This window comes from Cyanistes caeruleus, chromosome 9, assembly GCF_971803275.1.
Source record: "Cyanistes caeruleus chromosome 9, bCyaCae1.hap1.1, whole genome shotgun sequence".
Taxonomy (NCBI): Eukaryota; Metazoa; Chordata; class Aves; order Passeriformes; family Paridae; genus Cyanistes; species Cyanistes caeruleus.
The window spans coordinates 690,170-715,554 of NC_141709.1; the positions used below are offsets into that span (position 1 = coordinate 690,170).

The following is a 25,385-nucleotide window of genomic DNA, read 5'->3' on the forward strand; positions in this document are numbered from 1 at the left end:
CCAGCCTGTGGTGAGCCAGCAGCAGGCACAGAGCCAGCCAGGATCCCCCACACCGCCCTGCTGGCCCAGGCACAGGGCCTGGGGAACCAAGTGCTTGGCTGAGCCCAGGATGCTCAGCAGCCACCTTTGAACCTGGGGGGCACCTGGTGACTCCCCCCAGAGGGAGTGCTTTGGGTCCCATTCCCAGGCCTGAAAATCCTTCCCCAGGCAGCCCCAGGGCAGCAGGAGGCTGGGACCACATCGGGAGCAGGAGAGGGGCTGGCCAAGCTCTACATCCTTCCTCCCAGCCAGGAGGGGAGGCAGCACAGCTGCTCTGCCCGAGGCTATCAGGACACCACACTCCTCGGCACTGGGCTCATGCAGGAGCCAGATTCCCCCCAGGAAAAGCAGAGGGCACATGGCACTGCTGGAGGGCTCAGTGGTTTCACCCTGAGCACACCTCCCCGTTCCTACCTGCTCAAGGCCTGCCACTGTGTGCAGAAATGAGAGAGGAGGGTGCAACTCTCTGCTTCCTCCAGGAAGGCCCCAGATGAGCAGCACAGGCTAGAGGCTCTGTCTGCAGCCACCCTCACTGCACTGAACACAGCACTTGGCGTGATTCAGTCAGCTCCCTGCTCCATGAGCCTCTTGCTGGAAAGTCACTGTCACTCAAACACCACCAGATGACAAACAGGAGGGACTCAGAGTTTAATTGGGGGCTTCCAGTTGTGCAATATACAAAGGATGACCAAAAGGGAGGACATGGGCAATGGCAAGGACCCTATTAAAAAAAAATAGTCATGTAGATTTAAAAAAAATAAAAATTCAAGATTAAACCCAGCCCCGTACCATAAAAATCCTCTCTCTGCATGTACAATGACTATTACTATATACATGTTTAAAAATAAATGCCCACAGCCTGGAGAGCAAAGAGCAGCACCACAGCTGTGCTTTGTGGCAGGGGAATCCATAGTGTTTGGTTTTTAAATTAAAATATAAATAGGAGCATACAACGTGCCAAGAAGCGAGTGGGTCAGATCCTGCTCTGCACAGAGCTGTCCCTGCCAGGCCCAGCCATCAGCCTGTGAGCTCCTGGCAGGACGGGCACCACGCTGCCTCTACATCCCATTCTTCACCAGCTCGTGGATCCCATCCTCGTCAATGATCAGAGGTGTGCGGAACTCTCGGTCCTTCACGTACTTCTCCAGACCCTAGGGGAACGAGGAGTGGCTCATCAGAACACAGCACATCACCCGCTCTGCTGCGCTGCTCACGGGGCCTCTGCTCCCCTCCTGTGCTGGCACCCAGGGGGGCACTGCCCCAAAAAGCTCCCCAGTGACCTGCAGTCCCTTTTGTGCCTTATCCCCTCACATGTGTGCCCTGCCAGCCCGCTCCATCCGCGAGGGCCCCCGAGCTCTGCAGAGCCACTACTCACCTCTCCTCCGTAGGACACCAGGGGAGAAATTTCACACTGGATTGGCAGGTCGTTTGCATCCTTCAAGCTGCAGAGACAAATGTACAGTCAGGAGAGTCAGGTACAGCCCAGGGGGGGACACAGACGGGCCCAAGATCTGCGGAGGCCAGGCGCAGGCTCAGGGGCTGCCTGGGGCCCACACAGACCCTGCCAGCGCAGAGCTGCCCTGGGTTAGTCAAGCCTTGCGTGCTCTCCAGAGATGCCAGCTAAAGTTTAGATACCAGCAGCGACTGAAAGGGAAAAGAGCTTCAGATGGGGCTTTCCTGGTGCCTTTCCATGTGTGTAACCACAGCAGTGGCTGTGCCCCCAGCCCCGCTGTCTTTGATGCTGCCTTGGAACGAGTCACCCTTTCCTTCTCCTCCTGCAGCCCTGGGTGATGTGAGATGCACTCACCGAGCACCTGCCCGTTCAGCTGGACACGAGAGGTCTTGCTTTAAGCCCTCTCTTGCTTTAAGTACAACCTGAGGACACAGGGTAAGCCCTTCTGCTCCCTCAGAAACACTCCCTGAAACACTGTCTGCCCCTTCTGCCTTTGCCTGTTAGATCATCTCGCCTCCTCTGTTCTGCCTGTGGGCTGGAGCTGGTGAGCAAAATGTCAGAACCACACCAGTGCTGCCACCAGCCTCCGTAGGACACGCTTGGATGATCCTGGATCCAGCTGGGAGTGCAGCTGTGTGGACCCAACAAGCAGCCATGGCAACAGCACCCCAGCGTGGCCCTTCCCATCAGTGGCCACAGCAGCCAGGCAGGCATGGCAGGATGCCACCCGTGACAACACTCCCTTCACCCAGGCTGAGGCTCCTTCCTGCTGCCACGCACTCACTCAGCCCCCTCCTGTCCCAAGTGTCAGTAGATAAAACTCACCCAGCCCAACACACACTGGAGTTTACCTTGAGTGTTAGATTCAAGATAGTTGTTTAAAAAAAAAAAATTGACATTAACTGGTAATGAAGGGTAAATGTAAGACAAGGTGCATCCTTTCTCCTACATGCTAACTAGTGTAGTGGCTTAGTTGTAAGCCTGAAAATACTTGGAAGTCTGGAATTAAAACAGAGATAAAACAGCTGTATCCCACCAGAAAGTGTCTGAAGATACAGCTTCTGAAAGGAGGGAAGGTAACAAGATTGCTGATTCTGTGAGTCATTTACACTCTCCAGCTCCAAGTCCCAGCACGTCTGTGCCTACAGAACACAAGGAAGAGTTAAAGCTTCCCTGTGTATTCCCGTAAACTTCCAAGCACTGAGCCAGGGGCTTTCCCTGGTGTCACGCTCTGGATCTTCCAAACTCAAGAGCTGGAGTCACACAAAGCCCAGCTGGCTGCTGTGCTCAGATTCACACATGCTACATCAAAGCCTGCCTGACGTTTGCTTCGTGTTTTTAATCCCATTTGGGTCTGCCTGGCGGACACCGGGAGGAGACGGCAGCCATCCCCAGCTCTGGGACCCTGCCGTGCTGTGACCCCTGGGGGCTGCGTGCAGCCAGCACCAGGCTGCTGCCATCCTGCACCAAGAGCACGAGCCCCATCCAGTCATCCCTGCGAGAGGAGCCCGGCCGGGAGCGGAGCTGCCTGCGCCCGCCACCAGGAGAAGCCGTGCCCGGTGGTGCCATGCCCCAGCGCCCGCATGCGGCCCCGTTAGCCTGGCACGCTGCTCCGCCTGCAGCCCGTTAGTCCCTCAGCACAGCCCCGCCACCATGCACCTGGGACACCAATAGTTACTTGTCATTGACATCTGCTGGGCTGGCAGCTGACCTTCCGTTTGTGACGCTACACGGGAATAAACAAGGGTTAGCAAGGGGGGAAAACCAGAGCCAAACGAGTCTGGGGTTTGCTGATCCCTAAAGAGGGCGGTGGGAGGTCTTGTGCTCGAGGGATGTGTTGATGCCAGCCTGGCTGCACGGATCTGCTGCCTGCTCTGGCTTTAGGGAGCCACCTCCTCCCTGCAGAGCCAACCCTGGCTGTGCAATGGAGGCTGGCAGGATTCAGGTGTTGAACTGCTGCTGCTGGCTGAGCATCACTCCTGCTGCCACCACACAACTCACAGCCAGCTCTGCTCCACAGATCACCCAGGAGAGGGGACCCATAGCCAGTCTCTTCTGTGACACCGTTATCAGTGCTGGGATTGCCTTGTGCTCAGTATCCAGCCCCAAGTGGAGCAGCAGCTCACCGAGGGATGGCAGGGATGCGTGTGCCGTTTTCATCCACGAAGTGCCCCCCTGCATTGAGAACCCAGCAGTGGTGCAGGGACATCAGGGCATGTCGGGCTGTGGTGGGGTTGTCCTTGCCATTCTGGCTGTCGGCGTTCTTCAGGGGAGAGAACTCATCCTCACGCAGCACCTCGTACACCACGAACTTCCTGGGGGAACACAGCGTGGGAGGTTCAGGTCTGGAAACTGTGGCTGCTTCCCCTGCCAGGGTGGCTGAGCTGGGCCCACAGCCCTGCCCCAGCCCACACCCACAGGCTGTTTTCACAGCCACGCAGGAGGGAGGGGAGGGCCTGGCCCGTAGGGTCAGCAGATGTTCTGGCACAGGAGCAGGGCTCAGCCCAGCAAGAGGCACACAAAGCCCATCCCTCCAGCTGCCAGCCTACCCCCATCCCTGGGCAGCACCAGTGGGCACACCCTGGCACAACCCCAGAGGCTCTCAGAGCTGCCCCAGAGCCAGCAGCCAGCCTGGACCCCACGGAGAGCAAAGGACATACTTGGAAAACTGGAAGATGTCGAAGACAAACTTCTCCATCTTAATCCCATTGGGCTTCTCGGGTTGGATTAGCTGCCCTGTAGTGATGTCCACGTGTGGGATCTTCTTCTCAGCCACGTGGTGCTGCAGTTGTGGTTCGTAAGTGCTGTAACGGGCCAAGAAAGAGACGTCACTCGCCCAGGCAAGCCACGTCCCCAGCTCAGCCCCTGCTGCAGCAGGACAGCTGCCCTGCTCTGACCCCAGCTGCCCCAAGGCACGGGCTGCTTGTCCCCACAGCAGCCAGGAGAGACAGCCCCACATGCCTGCGCTCTGGGAGCAGCATCCACATATGGCCCAGAGAAACCTTATGTGAAGGAAGGGGCTGTGCAGAGAGGGGGGGTCAGACCAGCTGTGCAGGGCCAGACACCAGGGGCTCCATCCCAGCACGCCTGGAGCTCAACCAGCAGAAAGCAAGGCACAGCCAGCTCTGCCCAGCAGCAGCAGCACTTCAGCAGCAGCACTCCTGCTCTGGCACTCCAGCAGCCCTTACTTGACCACGTCTTTCAGGAAGGCAGTGGTGAAGTAGTGGTTGGCGATGTTGCCGGCGTTGAAGAGCAGCCGCCCGTCCGGGCCGCGCTGCTGGGCGGTGGCCAGGGAGATCTCGCTGTACTCCACCACCTGGTACACGCCGTCCACACGGCACACCACGCCCACCGGCTCCGTGGGGTTGGTCTTCTCCACCACCTGCCCGAGGGAAGCACTGTCAGGGAAAGCACCCAAAGCCCCACGCTTCAAACACACTCCCCTGTGAACAGCAGGCCTGGACCAGGCCTTTCCCTCTGCTGGGATGGGGATGCTGGAGCCCTCCCAGCTGCTTCTGGCACTGGGGACTGGAGGAAGCTGCGATGGCAGGGCCGGTGACAGGTGTGAGACACGCCCAGAGGGCACAGCAGGATGTGGCACCAAGCCAACCTGCAGCTGGCAGCAGGCACGGATATTTTTAGCCAGCTTGCTATGCACAACCAGAAGGTTGCTGGCTCAGCAGAGCCATCCCCCTGACCTTCCTCTCCTCCTTGCACCTCACACAGCTCCATCTGAGTGTGGGATACCCCAGCAAATCCCTACCCACCACTGACACACAGAGTGGTGGCATGCAGCAGCGCAGGGCTTTCTCCTTTCTGCGTGCTAAGGTTTATTTCCTCTTTCATGCAGGCCAGGAGGAAAAACTTCCTTGCCTTTCTCAGCTTACCCTCTGAAAGCTGCAAGGCCAGTAAGTCCTTTCACCTGTTTGCCAGAGCCAAGCCCAGTGCAAACAAAACCTCTGGCTGTCAAGCCAGTCTTTAAGTAAAGCTTGAAGTGTGCAATGCCCTATCCACAAGAAATGGGGCTGGGTTCAGCGTCAGCTGCATCCCCCGTGTCCTGGTCTGGTGCCCAGGATGTCAGGCTGGGGACAGCTGGCAGCTTATGGCAAGGATCCTGTCTGCTTGTGCTACCCACAGCCATCCAGAAAAGAGCTGCCCAGCACCCAGGTGTGCACCAGCCAGCTACACAGGGCTCCCAAGCAGCCTCTTGGCTCTGGGGATCTCCAAGCTCTGGGCCTGTTGGTGCCACATCCCTGTGCAAGGCAGAAGAGCAGTGCCAGGCATCCTCCAGGATGCCAGGGGCAGGCAGGACTATCCTAGGGGCAGGCAGGACTATCCTAGGGGCAGGCAGGACTATCCCAGGAGCAGGTAGGACTATCCCAGGGGCAGGTAGGACTGTCCCAGGGGCAGGTAGGACTGTCCCAGGGGCAGGTAGGACTGTCCCAGGGGCAGGTAGGACTGTCCCAGGGGCAGGTAGGACTGTCCCAGGGGCAGGCAGGACTATCCTAGGGGCAGGCAGGACTATCCCAGGGGCAGGCAGGACTATCCCAGGGGCAGGCAGGACTATCCCAGGGGCAGGCAGGACTATCCCAGGGGCAGGCAGGACTATCCCAGGGGCAGGCAGGACTATCCCAGGGGCAGGCAGGACTATCCCAGGGGCAGGCAGGACTATCCCAGGGGCAGGTAGGACTGTCCCAGGGGCAGGTAGGACTGTCCCAGGGGCAGGCAGGACTGTCCCAGGGGCAGGCAGGACTCTAGCAGCATGTGTTACTTCACCAGCGAGCTCCACATACTTAGCTATCCCTCCTGCTAGTGGCAAGCCAGCAAGTGAAGGGTGTAAAGTCAGGGAAGTCAGGCAAGGAGCAGGACAGAGCCCACCCAGTTCTGCAGAAGCAGTGCCTGCCTACTCCCAACACCATACCTTGGCCCCACAGTCTGCTCCCTTCTCCAGGCAGAACCCGATGAACCTGGGGTCAGCCACCTTCACCAGGATGTTGTCCACGCAGTAGACGTGGACGCTCTGCACTCCCCTCCGCTCCATGTCGTCCATGATGCCGTGTGAGCCCAGGGCCCGGTACAGGCCCCCGTTGCCATCTGCAGAGGGAACACACCCCTGGGGCTGCAGCAACGCCCCTGTCAGCCACCCACACTCATCCTCCTTCCCCGTGGGCTGATGTGGAAGGTCAGCAGCCCAGCTGTGTCCCTGTCCTCCCTGTCGAGACAGACACTCCCAGCCTGAGTCAGCCGTGGGCCAGGTCACAGTGAAGACTGCAGCTCCAAAAGCTGCTCCTCAGCAGCACATCTCACCCCTGGCCACCAACCTGGTGCCATAGCGATCTTGCCCTTCTCCTCCAGCAGGATTTTCCCATCAAATCCCAGGGCAGGCAGCATGCCCTGCTGGAAGAAGATGACGTTCTCCTTCTTCAAGCCAAAATAGCGATGTTTCTGGAAGAACTCCTTGGTGGACTCCATGGTGCGGCCACTTGTCATGATGTACCTGTTGCAGAGTAGAAGACACCCAATGAGCAGGGAGGAGAGGCAGGGTCTCACCCTTCATCCCAAATGTGGAGAACACCCAGGAGAGGCTTTTCACCCCTCCACACTTAGGAGGATTTGACCTGCTGTGGTCCTACCACCTTGACAAGCCAATGAAAGGTTTCATCCTTCCTGCAACACCTTATCTCCAAAACTACACAACACTGTGCACGGGACACCCAGCTGCAGTGGCCAGCTCCTGCCTTGTCTACAGAGCACCTCAGCAGCTTCCACCTTGCATGGACATGAAAGCCCTTCCCAAGGGCTGTGGGACTGAGTCTGACAATGTGGGACCTGACAGTGCCAGCCTCGAACCCCTCACTCTAAGGGGCTATGCCCATTGCAAAGCATTGACACCAAGAGGGGCTATGCCAGTCTGTGGTCCTGGAGCTGCCCAGGGGCTCTGCATCAACCCAGGGGCTACTAACGGGAACTACACCAACCCAGGTGCCAAACCACCAACCTCGGGCTACCAAAGGGAACTGCACTAACCCAGGCTAGCCTCGGGCTGCCAAAGGGAACTGCACTAACCCAGGCTAGCCTCGGGCTACCAAAGGGAACTGCACTAACCCAGGCTAGCCTCGGCTTACCAAAGGGAACTGCACTAACCCAGGCTAGCCTTGGGCTGCCAAAGGGAACTGCACTAACCTAGGCTAGCCTCGGGCTGCCAAAGGGAACTGCACTAACCCAGGCTAGTCTTGGGCTGCCAAAGGGAACTGCACTAACCCAGGCTAGCCTCGGGCTGCCAAAGGGAACTGCACTAACCCAGGCTATCCTCGGGCTGCCAAAGGGAGCTGCACTAACCCAGGCTATCCTCGGCTTACCAAAGGGAACTGCACTAACCCAGGCTATCCTCGGCTTACCAAAGGGAACTGCACTAACCCAGGCTATCCTCGGGCTGCCAAAGGGAACTGCACTAACCCAGGCTAGCCTCGGGCTGCCAAAGGGAACTGCACTAACCCAGGGGATGGCGGGCTGCTGACACCCAGAGGGCTGTGCCGATCCCCCGCGCCCTGATGCAGCGGTGCCAGCCGGGCACTGTCAGTCCCGTCCCCCCGAGGCCGTGGCTCACCAGGGGATGTGGCAGGCAGTGCCGTGCTGCTCCTCCGCCATCTGCTGCAGCCGCCGCAGGCGCTGGGCCTGGAGGTGGAAGAGGGTCTTGCGGGAGGGCAGCCCCACGTCGCACATGCCCTTGGGGTAGGGGACGCCGAGGCGGGTGCCCTGCCCGCCGGCCAGCAGCAGCACGGCCACGCGGCTCGCCGCGATCTCCGCCAGCCCTGGGGGAGCAGACACGCGTGGGGCCCGCGGCTCCAGCTGCCCGCCGCGCCGAGCCCCGCCGCCCCGCGCACCTACCGCGGCTCTCCCAGCGCGGCACCAGCCCGCGGTCGCGGGAAGCGCTGCCCAGCACGTCCCGCGGCACCGGCTCCATGCGCGCATCCAGCCCCGCCGCCGCCGCCGCCCCGCCGCCGTCCCCGCGGGCTCGGCGGAAGAAGCGGTTGATCTCGGCCACGTCCATGTGGCACAGCTCGGCCGCCAGCGCCCGGCGGGCCGCGCCATCCAGCTCGGGCCAGAAGCGCAGCACATGGTCCTGCCCGCCCGCCGCCAGCCGCTCCCGCAGCGCCGCCGCCTCCCGCTCCTCAGCCCCGGCCGCCTCCATCCCGCCCGCCGCCGCGGGGCCGCCGCCCCCGCCGCTTTTATACCGCCCGCCGGCCAATGGCCGGGCCCCGCACCACGTGGTGGCGCCGCTCGCCCAATGGGCGCCGGGGGAGGGGCGGAACCGCCCGCCCCCCTCGCGGCGCCGCCGCCAATGGGAGCGGCCGCCGCGGGGGCGCGCGCCGCTGGCTGCCATGGCAACGCGCGCCACGTCAGCGCGCGGCCCCGGCGGGCCCGGAGGGGACGGAAAAAGGCCAAATCCACCCCAAAAAGCGCCGGCGATCCCCGGGGAGGAGGAGTCAGCCCGGCCCGGCCCGGCCTCGGGGCGTCAGCAGCGATGACACACGCGCCGCTCCTGCCGTCATCGGGGTGGCGCGGCATGCCGGAATGACAGAATGTGCGGAATTGCAAGGGAGCCCCAGGGGCAGCGAGTGCAGCTCCCGGCCCTGCACGGACACCGCCAGGAGCCGCCCCCGGTGCCGGCACGGGGCAGTGTCAGCGAGCTGCAGGCAAAGCACCGCTCCCCCGGCGGGGATTGTGCAAGCCCAGCCTCTCCCGGGCAGGCCGTGCGTCAGCAGCCGGCCCATGGAGGACAGACAGCATGGGGAGCCCTCAGGACAGCCCCGGGCCCATGGAGGACAGACAGCAGCATGGGGAGCCCTCAGGAGAGCCCCGGGCCCATGGAGGACAGACAGCAGCATGGGGAGCCCTCAGGACAGCCCCGGGCCCATGGAGGACAGACAGCAGCATGGGGAGCCCTCAGGAGAGCCGGCCCATGGAGGACAGACAGCAGCATGGGGAGCCCTCAGGAGAGCCGGCCCATGGACAGACAGCATGGGGCGCCCTCAGGACAGCCCCGGGCCCATGGAGGACAGACAGACAGCATGGGGAGCCCTCAGGAGAGCCCCGGGCCCATGGACAGCAGCTTGGGGAGCCCTCAGGACAGCCCCGGGCCCATGAAGGACAGACAGCAGCATGGGGAGTTCTCAGGACTCCGCTAAGCAGCACTGCCGCAGGAAGCCGAGCCCCCAGTGACCGGGAGGGGACACGCTGGCCTCCAGCCAGGGACAGAGCAGCCCGGCCTGCGGGGAATGCCCGGGGGGTGCAATCAGAGGAAAGGGAAGACTTTTCTTAGTGTCTTAAAGGGAGTTACAACAGTACGGAAATGATGGGGTAAATCACTGTTACTGCTCCCTGGCTGGAACGCTGTTGGCGTGACTCAAAATGTATCCCAAGATGATTTCCCGTACACACGTGTGCTAAGAGGGGTGGAGTGGGGAAGCAGAGTGGAGACAGCACATCCAGGCTCTGTGGAAATCCTGACAGGGAGGGAGAATTCGACAGTACTTTGCAGGTCCTGATACAGGAGACAGGGAGAGGTTTTCTGCAGGACCAACAGCTGTGGTGAGATCCCCCTCCTTAGATGAACCTGCTTCATTAAAACCCCATAATAATGTTAACAGCCCCCTCCATCCCACAGTTCCCCGCCTCCAAGCTACAACCTCCCCTCACTGGAACTGGAAGGGGTTCTGACAGCCACGGTCACCAAGCACAAATACCAGCGCTGCCACGGCTGGGTCCAGTCCTGTGTCCCCAGACCGAGGCCCTGGCGCTCGGTGACAGAGAACTTGCTCAGTTATGTGACATTTCCTTGTCCCACAAGAAGGGCACGCTGGACAACCACCTTGTACTGAAGCGTTGTTTATTGATCACCTGTATCAAGCACACATCTGCTCGGCAACGGTGCGTGACGGGATACAACAGTTGACATCGAACCCGAAGGGAGGCACGTGGTTACAGGATCCGGCACAGCACGAGGAGGTGTACTGAACCCTCTGGAAAGAGCCTGGCTACAACACGGTGCTCAGGCTGTGTTGTTACAAGGCTCAAGAGCAGTGAGAATAAAATTAGGAATACAGCTAAGACTGGAGCTGACTTGTGCTTTGGCCAGTGATTTAAACACCAGTTCCCCTGCGAATAGGGTATGTAGGTTGGTGCTACACCAAGGGTTACTGGGGGGGAGCAGCACAGACCAGGAAACCCAGCGAGCATCTGAGTGGAAAGCCTCAACACTTGTGCACCTCAAGCAGGCAGTAATCCCGAGATGAGGAAAGCCAGGCCCATCCCAGACACACCACGACAGATGTCTTAGACTGAATCGCCATGCACACTTCAGATACAATCCAGAGTTAAGGAACTCAAAGGTTTCAGCAGGGCTAAAACTTATGCCAAGACACCAAGAGGTCACTGAAACACCAGAGTGAGCTTCATCTTGATAGAAAAAGTCTTGGAAGGCAGAGGGTGAGGAATAACAACACAATGCTTCTAAACCTCCCTGTACCCCAGAGCCTGCAGAAGGGTGGATCCAGTGACAGGACAGAGATCAACATCTTCAACTTTTGCCAGGAGGAATATAAAGAAAAGCAGCTTTGGGGTTTTTACCCAGCTCAGTGTTCAAGCCTGGTCAATGAGCATCTGAAGAAAAATGTCTGGTAGCAGGAGTTTGCATTGTGAGGATTTATTTAGCTGCTGTTAAAGAAGCTGAACAAAACCTCAGCCAAACTCTGCTGGAAGAGCTGCCATGCTGCAGAACAGGCTGTAGCTCCTCTATGAACATCAATCCTGGCACAGCTCTATCTTTAGTTGAAAGAATTCTGACTGAAAAAGTCATGCTTGAAAGATGACAGAGCAGCTCACAGCCCTCGACAAATGCATGTGAGGACCTTAAACACATTTTAGTTCCGTACCTGCATCCCAGCATGTCCCTGTCCCAGTGCTGCTGGAGGTGACAGACCTCACACCCTGCACCCAGGGGAGCTGGCACTCAGCAGGGCAGGAGCTCTGGGGTCTGCTCCTGCCAGCTCAGTGCTGCTGACACTCAACATGTGCAGGCGTGCACCAAAGTGCTTTGAGCACTGGCTCAACCTGCAGGGACAGCAGTATCACAGAGCTGAGGAGCTCAGCCAAGACCCAGCCACGCTTTAAACACTGCTCTCCACTCAGGAAAAACCCTCACCCAGTTAATCATTCAGTTCCTCCCAGACACTAAAAGGTGCTTCACCAAAAGGACAGTTCAGCTAAAAGCAATGAATCACACACCCCACCTATGCAAAGGCTGCTGAACAACTATGTACACCAAAGTAGCATCATTCCCAGAAAAATCTGATCAGCAAATCACACCTTAAAACTCATTCTGGGATTTTATTTTTTTTTTCTTTCCCCTGGCAAGCCCACCATCTCAAAGGCAACAGAAGAATTCAGATTGGTCCTTTCTGAGGGAGTTTGGTACGGGCCACAGTAGACAGGACTATACACCAGCACAGAGAGCAACTCAGACTCATGAAATGCTACAGACATTGGATCTCCTGACACACCACGCACAGGGCAAAAAATCAAGAGGAACTTTTTAAGTGCAGGATTCCAGCAAGTCCAGCATCAGCAAGATGCAAACGCTAAACTGCAAGGTAATTCAGGTATTATTCCAAGGAAGGTCGGGGATGGTTCAGGCAGCTGTCCCCAAGCATTTCATCTGAAGAAAAGAATTCAGGAGGGCTTTCCTCCTCACTGAAACGGGGACCAAGACCACAGGCCAGAATACACTGGTGACTCTCTAAAGAGGGCTGTTTCACACTGTGCCCAACAGGAGCAGAGTGCCCACCCTGTTGGGAGAGGCTCTGCTGGGGGCATGGGTCTGGAAATCCCTGGGAAACAGCCTCTGCCTGCCCCCTGGCAGCAGCTGACTGGAGCCACGAGAGCAGAGCATGCTTTGGGGGGAAGTGATGCTGCTCACCACAGTGCCTGCCCCAAAGGCACGTGGCTGTTGTCCTGACACTGTGAAAGACCTTCTCCTGGCCAGTCCAGTCTGATGACTGATTAAGCCCTTTCTGTACAGGATCTCAGATTGCCTCAAGCCCTTTTTGTAACCTATGAAGGACCAAAAGTGTCAGTGCTTCTAATCTACAAGTCTTAATGGGTTAATGCAAAACCAAAACGCACAACACAGAAAAGCCAAGCGTGGGACCTACAACGGACAAATATTTGCTCTTGTAAGACTCCCAAGGCAGGAGTCCTGCTGTGCCACAAAGAATACTGTGTGCTGTAGCACTCCTTTCCAAAAATATCACTGAAAAGACGCTTACATATCACAGATGATTTGGCATCAGAGCTAGGGAGCATCAGTGCCAGCACAGGGCATGTGCTAGAAAGAATCCACACGGCACGGTTTTCACATCTACTCAGGCTACAAAGTGCTTACAGGTTGTGTTGGGACTGAGGCTGGCACTGCTCTGACCAGGTCTCCACCATCAGTCCCGGCCCACCCCAGGCATACAAGCAAGCTCAGCTCCCCACAGGCAGCATCATCCACACCTCACTGCCCAGCCCAGCATCAGCTGCATGGCTCTGCTCAGGTCACCATGACAGGGTAACCCCACAGGCTCAGCAGATCCAATTTCATTGCCTCCCTCTGCTCTGTGTGAGGAGAAGACTCAAAAGTCCTCCTGGTCTGGTTTAGAGAGGATGGTGTTTCTGCTTCTTTATTTATAACAGGTATCAACAAAAAGCAGGCAAGCCTTCTTCTTCCTCCCCCAGCACTGGAGAGGGGTACCTGTGTTATAGGAAAGCTTAACAAAGAAATCCTCTCCCCAGAGCCAAGCCCAGTGCCAGGGCCAAGGCTTTGGTCTCACTTCCAATCAGCAAAGAAGCCCTTTCCAGGATCTGCTCGGCCTCCCGGGCTCCCCCTGTCCCCACTGCTGCCAGCCGGGTGGCCCGGGCAGAGCCACACCCCCTGTAAATGAGCAAGCACAGCACACACACAAGCACACGCTGAAAGCCTCCCGCCCTCCTCAGCACATCACAAAGCAGCAGTAAAGTTTCAAAGCCCATTCAAGTCCTTTGCACCTCTCCTTCACAGATGACTCCAGGGCTAGGAAGCTCTTTTGCACATTCAACATGTGAGGAAGAGGAGCAAGACAGCTCTCCTGATTGTTGCTACTGCCTACAGCAAGTTTTGGTACAGATATCCTCTCTTATAGGCACTCAGCGGGTAAAACGTAGCCACAACAAACTTGCCATCAAAAATCTTTCCAGTCAGCATTTTTTGGGCAGCTTTGGAATCACCAGCATTTGCATATTCAACAAAGACCTGAAAGAGAGAGAGAAGTAGGACTTGCAGTGCACCATGCCACTTGCCACCTCCCACCCCTGCAATGGGGGAAACCATTCCTAAACAAATTATTCCCCTCCATCCTCGGCTGAGCAGAGAGCACTGGAGCTAAGAGCTGAGTCTCTAAACTGGGATTTCATCTCCTGCTCCTTGGTAAGGTGGGAGAAAGTATGCTGCTGGTCTACAACCTCAACAATTCCTCTCCCACTAACTGGCTTCTCCCCTTCATTCCTTCCATCCTTCCACCTCCCAGGTTAGGTAACCTTACATAACCAGAAGGATCCTGTGCTGTCCTTCAAAACAGCCATTTATTTTTAGCACTGCCATCAGCCAGATTTCCAGGCACTGAGCAGCAGTCCTGCAGCACGTGGGGTGTACGTGGGAACACAGCTTCTTCCCTGCATTCACTTACTTGGCCTTTACCAGGATTCTCCTTTGGGATAAGCAAGGAAACCACCGGCCCGTATTTCTGACACTCCTCCCTTATGTCTTCCAGGATATCTGGGAAAGGAAAGAGCTGGTTGTCTTTCACTTTGCAAACTAGGGTGAGCCAAGAGACAAGTGAAGGCGAGATGAACACAGCAAGAACACCCGGACAACAAACATTCCTTTCCACTCAATTTAAAATAAACAAGCAGGAGGTGACACAGCAGAAGCTGACACTGCTTAGTGGCCACATAATGAGATGGAAGTGCCTGAACTGAGGCTCAGGAACAGAGACCTGCAGGCAGTGATCCTCCAGCAGCAGGTTCCAGTAGCTAAAACATTGGGGATTTAGGAGTGCCTGCTATGGCACTTGGAGAAGGGGAACTAAAGGAGCTGGCACAAACCCTTCTTTGTGTGAGCAGAACTCGGCCTTTCAACTTGTGTCCCCAGAGCTCTCTCGTTTGTGCTGCTCACAAGGATTTGACAGCAAGAGAAATGCAAATCCCACCACCATGCCTGCCATGCACCAGGATGGCAGTGAGGTAACTTAGTTCCAGTGAGATACTTTAGTTCTCTGCTGAGATCTTGGATAAGTTCATTAGCAAATTTTTAAGGATCTGTGCTATTGGGCTTCAGAGTCCTGTACATATCCAGCAGAAGCTCAGAGCCACAAACACCTTGTGAATTTGGTGGGCATCTAACCAAAGAAGAATTTATTTTAAATCTGTGATCCTTCAAGAATTCCCTACAAGCTCTGCTTTGTCTCTCAGTTTATTCTCTGTTGGTGCAGTTGACCCCTTGCAACCAAAGCTCAGCTGGGCAGCTCCGTTTGCTGTTCTTGTGCCTGTTAACTGCTCACCTGCTTGCTCTCACATCCCCAGAGCCACAGAAAACAGAGGCTGTAGAACAACATTGCAGTAAGGAAATTGCACCTACCTTCATACTCTTCTTCACACTGCAGAGAAGCATCACTTAGAACATTTAGCAGCCTCAGCACAGGTGTGGGGAGCATCACCAAATCTTCAATATGGGGAGCTGTTTGACACCCACAGAATTAAAGAAACAATGTCAAAGGAACAAGCAAACAGGAAGCTGACTCAATATGCACTGTGATACTCAAGCACTTACTCCTCTTTGCAGTAGTTTTGCTTCTCTCCACTATTAACTGCATTTATAGTCAGAAACCTCCATTTCTACCTTATCTTTATCTGGATTCTTCCAAAGGGTTCAGCACACTCTGCAATTATTCTGAGGCCAGCATCTGAAATTGCTTTTCAAATTAAGGCTAGAATTGTGTCTGCTTAGCCCAGTCTCAGAAACTGATGTGACCTCAAGAACCATGCCAGCTGAACAAAGTACCCCATCTACATGGAGATGTGAGAAGATCAAAGGAATACTCTGCAACTGCCTCTCCCATCACTGCTCCCAGACAAGCTGAAAACAGGCTGGCCAGCTTCCCTAATTCAGCTGTTCTCAGATCTCCTTAGAATATCTTTTAGATCTTCCCTGAACACCATATAAACCCTCCTCCCCCCAAAATCCAACTGCAATCCACTGCTTTGAAGACCACCATACTTAAGCTACTTGAACAGTGCAGTGCTGTAGAATCAGGCACGGCCACAAGGTGTGTGAGCAGTGATCCTGTGAAGGACTTCATAGGAGCAGAAATAAAACCCTTTGGGTGCTGGACATGGGGCACTTGGCTCTAGAAAACAAGCAGCTCCAGGATGGCCTGGAGCAGGGCAGCATAGATGCCACTGTGGGAGAAGACAATAGTCAAGGAGAAAAGGCTAATGAAAACTGTGAGAGTCATGTTCTGAGGATAATCAGTCCTCTGGAAACTCAAAGCCACAGGGACAGTGTCCCTTCTGCAGGAAAAATGCTTGATTTTGTGTTCCTGTACACTAGTGACAGGCCATTAATTGATTTAAGATCTGGGCACCCAAGTTGCAGTACTTGGAGAGTGTTAATGTGTTTGTTTGTTTTGGCAGCTACAGCAGCTGAACACAATAGCAGGACCTCACAGCTCTGCCACTTGACAGTGAGGGGAGAGAAAAGGGAAATGGCTTCATGTCTCCAGTCTGAGCCTTCTGACCACGGCTGCAAAGTGAGCTGTTATTTCCTAGGAAATACTTTTCCCAGCTAAGCACACAATGCCTGTGGGGGAGCTGACATCTCTGCCAGGCACAGTCAGTTGTTGATCTCACAGTGCAAGAAGAGATGCAAGGCAAGCACAGATGCTGTAGATCTCCTGCCTGTCATGGAAGAGCCCTTATGAAAAGCTCAGAGTGAAAGGCCTTATCAGTACAGATGATGCCCAGACAGCTCTCAGGGACAGCCCTTTGAAGAAAGGCATGTTCCAGCTCCTAGTGCACCTCTAGGACTATTCTTCCATAGAACTATTTGCAACCAAATATTATTGGTCAGATGATCAGATGAACTGAAGACTGAAAGAACATTGAAGTGTCACCATAGTCTTATATGCCACCTTGTTTTTATTTGCAGAATCATAGACTTGTTCAGATTGGAAAAGACCTTTTAAATTATGAACTCCAACCTGGCATGGCCAAGCCCACCACTAAACAATGTTCCCAGGTGCCACATCTACACATTTTTAATGGGCATAGTGACTCCACCACTTCCCTGGGCAGGCTGTTCCAATGTTTGACAATCCTTTTGCTGAAGAAATTTTTCCTAAGAACCAATCTAAACCTCCTCTGGTGCAACCTGAGGCTGTTTCTTCTTTGTCCTGTCACTTGCTACCTGGGAGAAAAGACAGACACTAAAGTAAACCTGTCCTTCATTTCACATGTCTTTTTCTAGAGAGGGAGACAAACCAACCCCTAGAACTCTTGTTCTTCTTGTGCCCAAGTGACAAATACATTTCTAGCAATCCCCCTCTGCCCTAGGAGGTACTTTCTGCCCAGCTCCTCTGCTCCTCTGCAAATGCCAGGTGACACCAACCACACTGACAGCACAGGAAAGGACTTGATGAACTGGAAAGACAAGACTTAGCTGTAAATGACAAGGAAAGCTATTCTCAGCTGCCTTTGCTCTAAACAGAAAAGCCGTGTCCAAGTGAAAGGCAATGCCAGATCATTTTCTGACTTGCTGGGAAAGCAGCAGTAAATGCTTCTTTGTGCAGACAAGCGTATGTGCAAGTCTGGCAAAGAAAAGAAGCAGCCAAGAGACCTCAGAAAAATGGAAGCTGTTATATAAACTCGGAGCAGTAGCCACAGAAGCACCTTCCTCGGTACAGTTAGAGGTCTGTGTGTTTAAAACCTGCCCAGAAAGCACTGCCAACATACAATTCCCTCTGCTCCAAAGCACTGCTGGCTGCAAGGCTCAGCCAGGGAAGGCAGCTTTGATTAGAACAGCTTCTGAGACACATGTGAAGTTTGAACACAGGAATGAGTTTGTTACCTTTGCCTAACATACAGAAATATCAGAATCTATAAGGACCAATACTTAACAATCTTTGCTGCAAGGTAACCAAGGAGCTTAAGAAAAGCAGGGCTAAGACTCAAGGGGAAATGCTAGCTCAGCCTGAAGCATTAATTTATGCAGCAGAACACCTCACTGGTGCTCTTGAGAGCAGACAAGCTCTGGAGAATGCTACTGAGTTGCATTTGGAAGAGAACACAGGGACTGACAAAGGTGTTAGCCCACCTTTGCTGACTGCCTGCAAAGCACATGGGGAGATCTTGAGGAAAGAACACTATTTCATTAAATCCAAGGGACAGCACCAGATGAGAGTGCCATCTGTCCATGGCCTGCCACTGTAGGCCAGTCACTGCAGAAACAGGCTCACACCACAGACACACTGGGACTATCTGACCTGTGCAGAGGCAGCAGCAGATGCCACCCCCAGCCACTGCCCAAGGAGTTCACATTCCTGGTGATTTCTGAACTGGGAAACACTTGCTGTAAGAAAACCCACCCACTCACCATAAATAGCACTGCACTCTTCAAAAGCACCTCAACAGCCAGAATGTTAGGTAAATATCCTGGTTATTTCTGTGCCCTCAGATGAATTCTGCTGCCAGTACACTCTTGGGGGCAGAGTTTAATCAGAGTCCAGCTAGGAAAAAGTGACAGCCTGTGGGGCTGGAGGAGTAGGGCAGCTCTGAGAGCACAGGCATCACTCTGACCTCCCTCCTGTGGTGCCATGGAGAGCTGGCAATTGAGAGCTGCCACTGAGGAGCAGCAATGAGACCAGACCAAGAAACAACAGTTAATTTCCCTCTGTGCTGCTTCCAGCACATGCTGAGAGAATCCTGAGCAGGGGCCACAGCCACAGCTTACCAAAGGGAATGCTGAAGAATGGGCTGCATAAAGCCTTCTCAGCAGAGGCTCGTTTTCCTTGGTCACAATGAAGCATGCTGCAAGAGAAGACACTTTATGTTCATGCATGCCACGTTCCTGCACTGACACATCCCACTCAGGCAGAAGTTAGCACAGAGGAACACCCTAACTTTGGGGTGGTTATGGTACAAGGAGGAGAGTGGGACACCAGAAGGATCCCCTGAAAGCATTTTGGGTAGATGGCAAAGCAAGCTTTCCTTCTTGATGTCTCTCAGCACCAAATAATGGAAATTGCTCACTTACAAGTCTACAAGGAACACAGCATGTTCCACATCCTCAGGCCATTCATCCCATGTTTCGGGCATACATGCAGTCTTATGAGAGTGATCACACACTGATCTTTTCACAAATAGGATTCAAAGCAGCTAATAACCCAGAGCATGCCTGAGAATATCCCTAACTTGGCTTTACCAGGGGCTCCCAATGCTATTTCTGCCAAGTTGTGTCCTCATTCCCTCTGTAGCCTCAGAGCACAGTCACAGGACAGTGAAAACAATCCCCCTTGGCAGACTCCTCAGGAGAGCTGCAAAAGTGCCTTTGAATCCTGGCAGCAGTGGAGAGCAGCACTTTCTGCCCCCTCCCTCATTTTTATGGTAAGAATCTCCAAAAGCAGCAAAATCTGCAGTTTTCTCCAAATACAATCTGCTGCCAGTGCAAAAACAGCAAATGATCAGCATCATGACTGATACTCTCTATGTGCTTACTCCAAACTGTGCCAAAATCTGAGGAACTGAAGCATCTCTGCTAACGCTTGCACTTGTTACCAGCACAGTGGGAGATTAAAAAAAAATTAAAAAAAAGAAAAGGAAGTGTTATGTGTGAGCTCTAAGTTGCTAAGAGCAAGGCTTGTCTTTGCAGAGCACATCTTTAAGCAACAGTTATGAATTATGTGACAGTACCTTTTGATAAGGTCTCTGAGGTGATAAGCTGGAATGGCTGAATTAACCACCCCCTCACTGGAAAATATGCGATCAATGATGGCAGAACTGTTTGTCTGGAAAGAAAAGAAACAGTGGTTAGGGAGGTAAAAACCAGACTGTGCAAAGCTTGCAGCATCTGATGGCTTTCCAGAGTGGATGCAGAGGGCTGTGCTTCTCTGGGCTTTTGTGAGAGATCCCCAATCCCCAAGCCTCACATGTTAAACTAGCAGGCTCACATCAAATTCACTTTTTCCCATTTGCCAGCAAAAGCTGGAAATTCCCACGTGTGGGAAACTTCACTGTTACTGTGGAGATCGTGATGCTGAAAGGATATCCTTTCTGGGAAAGGGAACACAGAAAGTTACTTCACACAGAACAGAGGAGAGTCAGGCTCCAAGGCTCACAAAACAGAGCTTTCCCCTTCTCAGGATACAGACTTAGAAGAAGATCCCCAAATCACAGCTAACATTACACTAAACCCAGCAGTAATTCCTCTGTCACTGTGCTGCTGAACTAGCTGACAGCCATCAGCCATTGATTTTGTTCTTCCTCCTATGCCACAACTACAGCCAGCACAGTTTGCTCACCAAATGTAGGCAAGGCACAGGCTCCAAACAGAGACTTCTGGAACACTCCTATTTCAGTAACCTGAACACAAGTAGCATTCAGACACGCCAGTCCCACAGGGCAGGTAGGTCTTTAAGGCTCAGGAATCTTAATTCTCAAGGCAATAGGATTAGATAAACATCCTGGAAACGCTACCTAGTTGCCAGGTGTTGCCTCACAAATCCAGATTATGAACAAGAAGCAGAAGGATTCATTTGGTGCAAGCAAGAGCTGTCTCACCTTCCATTCCTGAGATTGGACTGTATGTTTCAGTTTCATTCCTGAGAACATTTCCAGTAAAACGATTCCCAGACTCCACAGATCCACAGCAGAGGTGCACTCTGTCTCACTCTGGAGCCCTGCCTGCGCCAGGCAGTTCTGCAGTTCTGCCTCTGGAGCCCGATACCCGTCTGTTTGAATGTATTTCACATCCTGCAGGAGACCAAGCACACAGAAAAAGTTGATTTTCCACACTCAGGTTCTCCACTCTATCCTTAAATCAGTTCTGATATCCTTCCACAGGGGTCCCCAAAACACCATTGCTAAATTGACAGAAAGCATTGTAGAGCTGGCTGTGCAAGGCAGGCAGTTCAACACCCCATACTGCTGTGCTGAGGGAACAGCAGGACTGTCTGGAAGAAAAACATCTCCCAGCAAAACAGCACTACCATCTGACCTCAGAAAGACAGCACTGCTGGGAGGAGGGGGCTGGATGTCCCTGTGCACTGGCCCTTTAACCTCTCCTACATGCAGACAATGCTAGAAATTTTGGGCTAAGGGCTGAGCAGCCACAGTTTGCTCCCACATCATCTGCCTGAGAGCACAGACAGCCCTGTCTGAGCACTGAGCACCACCAGCTGCTGCCATTATCCAGGTGCTGATGTTCTCTGGAAGCAGGCAGCTAAAATGCTCAGACAAGGAAATCATCAAAGGCACTTCCCATGCACCTCTCCCATCTCCCCTTGAAGCCTCAAGTGCTGCAGCAATCAGTACCTGCCCAGCTGCCAGGGCTGCCTGCTCCAAAGAAAACAGGGAATTAGAGAATCACACAAGTACTGGCTGGAGGGGCTGCTCTGAAGGCTCCAGGCAATACCTGGTCAGTCAGATGTGCCTTTGTCCAGCCAATTCTTCAAAGTGTCCAAAGACAAACTGCATGCTGGCCTTTTTAACACGTGGGGGCTTATTTTAGTCACACTGATGCAGCTCCAGGAATGACAGAAGAATATGCAAGCCTACTTCCTCCTGGATAAGGCACAGGATTAGGAATTCTTACCATGAGAATATACTCAGACCAAGATTATGTGGTTCCCTGACTGAAAATAAAGTTTACAGAAGACATCTTCCAGCAACAGAGCTCAAAAGTGGTTTATGAGCTTAAGAATGATACACAAACTGCTCACCCGTGTCCCTGCTCCTATCAGTGGGGAGCAGAACCTCCAGCATGGCAACAGCAGCAGCTTGGCAGGCCCCCAGACAACATTTACAGATAGAGAAAGCACTGTGGTCAATGGCACCAGCAAAAAGAGCGAGATGGAATTTCACTCCTACCACCTAAAGCATTTTGAGAGCTGAAAGTGGGTGAGACCTTGCTCTGTGTATAACCATTCCCTGTTACACGGCAATAGCAGGAAATTCTGTGTAAGGATAAGCTTGGCAGGGCTGTCATAAATAAAAGTAGCGTGGTCTTGGACTGAGATAAGGAAATTATGCACAAAGGCTGTGGCCCAAGGCAGGGGTGGGGACGGTACACTGGTACCTGGTGCATATTCAAAGCGAGGTCACAAGGCTCACCCATACAACCAGTGTGTTTCTGAGAAAGGGCAAAGGAAACTCAGCCCAAAGAAAGCAGACTGGAAGAAACCATGGAAGCAAATAAAACACCCCATCAACTATTATGAGGCAACTCACACAGCAAGCAGCAAAACACAGACCTGAATTAAATAAAAATATCTGCATTAGACACAGGACACCAGGAGAGTGTATTTTGCTGATAGACAGCAACAGATTACCACCAGAAACTCAGCCAAGAATGTGGGAGAACTGAAGACAACACGGGGGAGTTAAGAAGTCCAAACATTAAAAGCAACTCCTGTACCAAAGAATTCAGAGAGAGGTCACCCACACAACCCTCTGACACTCACAATCAGTGGGCTGCACTGTCAATACCAGGTAAAGCAGTAAAAAAGTACATAAATTTAAAACTGCTAAGTGAGTGAAGTGCGTGGAATAGGGACAAACCAGGACACTGTAGGAAGGCACAGAAAAATTTACCATCCATCACCCAGTGATTAAAGGCAAGTGTGCTACAAGGTTACCTGATGGGAAAGCTTTACTGAGACTCCTCACAGGCTGCTACTGAGAGAGGGAGGAGTGAAAGGAAGCTCTCTGCTTCCATCAGAAGCCATGGAAGAGAATAGAATGGACAAGGACAAACAACTCAGTATCACCAAAGCAAAAGTGACAGCAAGAGGACTGAGCAGGAGACCAGCAAATGGGACAGAGAGGAGAACAGGCAGAGATTGTGTCAGTAAAGAACAGACACTGCCCACCCAGGACCAGACTATGGATTTGTGTGGGAAAGAAACATCCAGACTTCCTGAGGAAGGGAGGCTGCTGAAGATAGGGTGAAAGTAAAGGCAAGCACAAGGACGCTGCCAGAGATAACACTCTTGGCTGGGGAGGCTGATGGCAAAGCCTGGATTACTACTACACATAATAACGGAATTCTACATTTCTGGGTGCTCCCACTCGTCTGACCACATGAAAACTAGCAAACTTTCCAGGAAGCTGAGACACTACTTTCTCAGTGCATCATTAACATTGGAATTTGTAGCACAAAGGCTAAGACATCAACAGAAACCAGAGACATGCAAGGAGAATGGGAACACAGCTTTGGTGTCTGAGGCAGACAACATTTTAACCTTTTCCAGTAAACCCTCAGCACCAGCTCAGCTCCTGCTCTGATCAGCCCACTTGGAAAACATCACAGGGCCACCACACAACTGAACACAGAGCCATCTGCCTCAAGAGTAGCACATTCCAAACCTGATTCCCCTCCTTGAAGCTAAGTCCAAAGTCAATGAGCTTAAAGCACTCCTCCTCTGCGCTCCACAGGATGTTGCGTGGCTTGAGGTCTGCGTGCACGTAGCCTTTGTGGTGCAGGAAAGCCAGGGCTTCCAGGACATCTCGGGCGCAGTGCTGGATCATCCACATGGAGCAGCCCTGGTTGCTGGAGTGCAGCAGCAGCTCGGACACGCTGATGTCCAGCAGCTCCAGCAGCAGACAGCGAGACGGGCCATTGGCAGAGTAGTGGTTGGTGAACACGCCGTAGAGCGTTACTGCAACGAGACACGGGGACAGGTAAGGAGCGCGCGGCCAGCACCTCCCACGCTGCACACCACAAAAGCTGTGGCAGGCAGCTCAGATGTTTTGGAACGGGTGATGTTCAGAGAGACGGAGAACCAGGGAGGAAGCAGCAAGGGAAAACCAGCCGTGTCACCCCTAGGAGCTCTGGACAGGCTGGTCACAACACTCCCCAGGCTCTGCTGAGGTGACAGGGCCGAGCACTCCTGCTCATGACAGTCTCTGCAGCATGGACAAGCACATCCCAGCGGGCAAACTGGACAAGGGGCCACTCTTTAGAGACGTGTCAACCTCATCCAGGGACAAACTGTGCAGACGGGGGACCCATGTGCTGTGTGGGCATCCAGGCACGCTGTGGCATTAAAAACCATTTCACACCGACAAAAAGTTATCAGTGGTGGGTGAACTTCGGCACTTCCAGCAATCACCTCTGACACACAGGCTTCCTCCCTTCCCAGGCTCGTTCCCACCCACGAAGGCAGCCCAGAAGCTGCAGCCCAGTGGGAACACATTGCGCCACTGCTGTCCCGCAGTGAACACAGTCCTGGCCGGGGCTCTGGCACCCTGCCCAAAGGAGGACTCCGGGGTGCCCTGCCCGCAGTGAGCCGCTCTGCCCGTCTCCCTGGGGGATGTCACCCGCAGATCCCCCACCCGGGAGCACCCGCTGCAGGGAAGCTGCTCCGGGGTGTCCGGGCTCGGAGCCCCCCAATCCGCCCCCCGGGGTGCCAATCCCAGCGGAACAGCGGCCTGGGCTGTATTCCCAAAGGCGCCGGAGCTCCCTTCCCTGGCCGAAAGGCTGGCTTGGAGACACGGGTTTGGCAGGGGGAGCCAGCCCTGGGGGGACAGAGGGTGCCCGGGAAGGGCTGTCTGGGTTCGGGGAGGGCGCAGGGGTGCGGGGGTGCCGTTACCGATGTTGCGGTGCCCGCGGAGCTGCTCGAGCGCGGCGCGCTCCTTGCGGAACCCGTACTCGGCGCAGTCGGCGGCGGGCGGGCGGGCGCCGGGGCGGCGAGCGGGGCCGGGCCGCGGCCCCGGGGGCGGCACGAACTCCTTGACGGCGCCGGGGGGGGCCCGGGGGTCCCCGCAGCAGCGCACCCGGTACACCGAGGCCGAGGAGCCGCTGCCCAGCGGCGCCTGCACCTCCCACAGCCGGCCCAGCGCCTCCAGCAGCGGCGGCGCCGCGCCCCACGCGCACCCCGACATGGCGCCGTGCCGCCTCACATCGCCGTCCCGCCGCCGCCCCGCCGCTGCCCCGGCACCGGCCCCGGCCCCGGCCCCTGCCGCCGCCGCGCTCCGGCCGCCATGACACCGGAAACGGGGCGGCACGGCCGGCGGCACCGCCTCGGCGGGGCGGGGCCCTCGGTTCCGCAGGGACCGCCGGTACGGGCCGGCTCCAGCGCCCGCAGCACTCCCGGGCTCGCACGACCTCAGCCCAGACAGCAACCAGGCTTCTGTCCCCTAGCACCCCCGAGGCCCGGTCCCTTCAGCCCGGGCACGGGCGGGCTCCAGCACCTCAGTAGCCTCGGGGCTCCGTCCCCTCAGCCCGGGCACCCCCGGGAGCCAGTTCCCTCAGCCCGGACACCCCCGGGAGCCGGTTCCCTCAGCCCGGGCACCCCCGGGAACCGGTTCCCTCAGTCCGGGCACCCCCTGGAGCCGGTTCCCTCAGCCCGGGTACCCCCGGGAGCCGCTTCCCTTCAGCTCGGGCACCCCCGGGAGCCGCTTCCCTCAGTCCGGGCACCCCCGGGAACCGGTTCCCTCAGTCCGGGCACCCCCTGGAGCCGCTTCCCTCAGCCCGGGCACCCCCGGGAGCCGCTTCCCTCAGCCCGGGCACCCCCGGGAGCCGCTTCCCTCAGCCCGGGCACCC

The 25,385-nt window shown here is 55.1% G+C and overlaps 2 protein-coding genes across 3 annotated transcripts; both read right to left on the minus strand.

The window, feature by feature from the left end:
• Window positions 1-663: 663 nt before the first annotated feature.
• Window positions 664-8,876, minus strand: UAP1 (UDP-N-acetylglucosamine pyrophosphorylase 1). Its single transcript, XM_086841931.1, has 10 exons — window positions 8,381-8,876; window positions 8,100-8,304; window positions 6,814-6,989; window positions 6,414-6,586; window positions 4,681-4,874; window positions 4,153-4,296; window positions 3,619-3,807; window positions 3,171-3,218; window positions 1,415-1,481; window positions 664-1,190 (listed from the first exon to the last, which is right to left on the minus strand). The coding sequence occupies exons 1-10, from the start codon at window positions 8,874-8,876 to the stop codon at window positions 1,098-1,100; spliced, it is 1,785 nt and encodes a 594-aa protein (XP_086698057.1). The 3' UTR covers window positions 664-1,097.
• A 1,489-nt stretch (window positions 8,877-10,365) lies between these two features.
• On the minus strand, window positions 10,366-24,840 carry UHMK1 (U2AF homology motif kinase 1). Of its 2 annotated transcripts, XM_086842910.1 has the most exons (9): window positions 24,814-24,840; window positions 24,433-24,490; window positions 23,207-23,499; window positions 20,402-20,593; window positions 19,535-19,629; window positions 18,576-18,652; window positions 15,207-15,305; window positions 14,257-14,345; window positions 10,366-13,823 (listed from the first exon to the last, which is right to left on the minus strand). In XM_086842910.1, the coding sequence occupies exons 1-9, from the start codon at window positions 24,823-24,825 to the stop codon at window positions 13,677-13,679; spliced, it is 1,062 nt and encodes a 353-aa protein (XP_086699036.1). In that variant the 5' UTR covers window positions 24,826-24,840; the 3' UTR covers window positions 10,366-13,676. The 2 variants fall into 2 exon arrangements, with proteins under 2 accessions (XP_086699036.1, XP_086699034.1); XM_086842908.1 differs by lacking the exon at window positions 24,814-24,840 and having other exon boundaries at window positions 24,433-24,743.
• Window positions 24,841-25,385: the final 545 nt, after the last annotated feature.

Excerpts from the sequence above, each read along its gene's own strand:
- UAP1 (XM_086841931.1), bottom strand. The coding sequence starts at position 8,876 with ATGGCAGCCAGCGGCGCGCGCCCCCGCGGCGGCCGCTCCCATTGGCGG. Across the intron at positions 8,305-8,380 it reads GCCGCGCTGGGAGAGCCGCG|GGCTGGCGGAGATCGCGGCG; the intron begins GTAGGTGCGCGG and ends CTGCTCCCCCAG. Across the intron at positions 1,482-3,170 it reads CCAGCAGATGTCAATGACAA|CTTGAAGGATGCAAACGACC; the intron begins GTAACTATTGGT and ends TTGTCTCTGCAG.
- UHMK1 (XM_086842908.1), bottom strand. The coding sequence starts at position 24,724 with ATGTCGGGGTGCGCGTGGGGCGCGGCGCCGCCGCTGCTGGAGGCGCTG. Across the intron at positions 18,653-19,534 it reads CTCAGAGACCTTATCAAAAG|CATGCTTCATTGTGACCAAG; the intron begins GTACTGTCACAT and ends CTTCTCTTGCAG. Across the intron at positions 14,346-15,206 it reads GTGTGAAGAAGAGTATGAAG|ATATCCTGGAAGACATAAGG; the intron begins GTAGGTGCAATT and ends TTCCTTTCCCAG.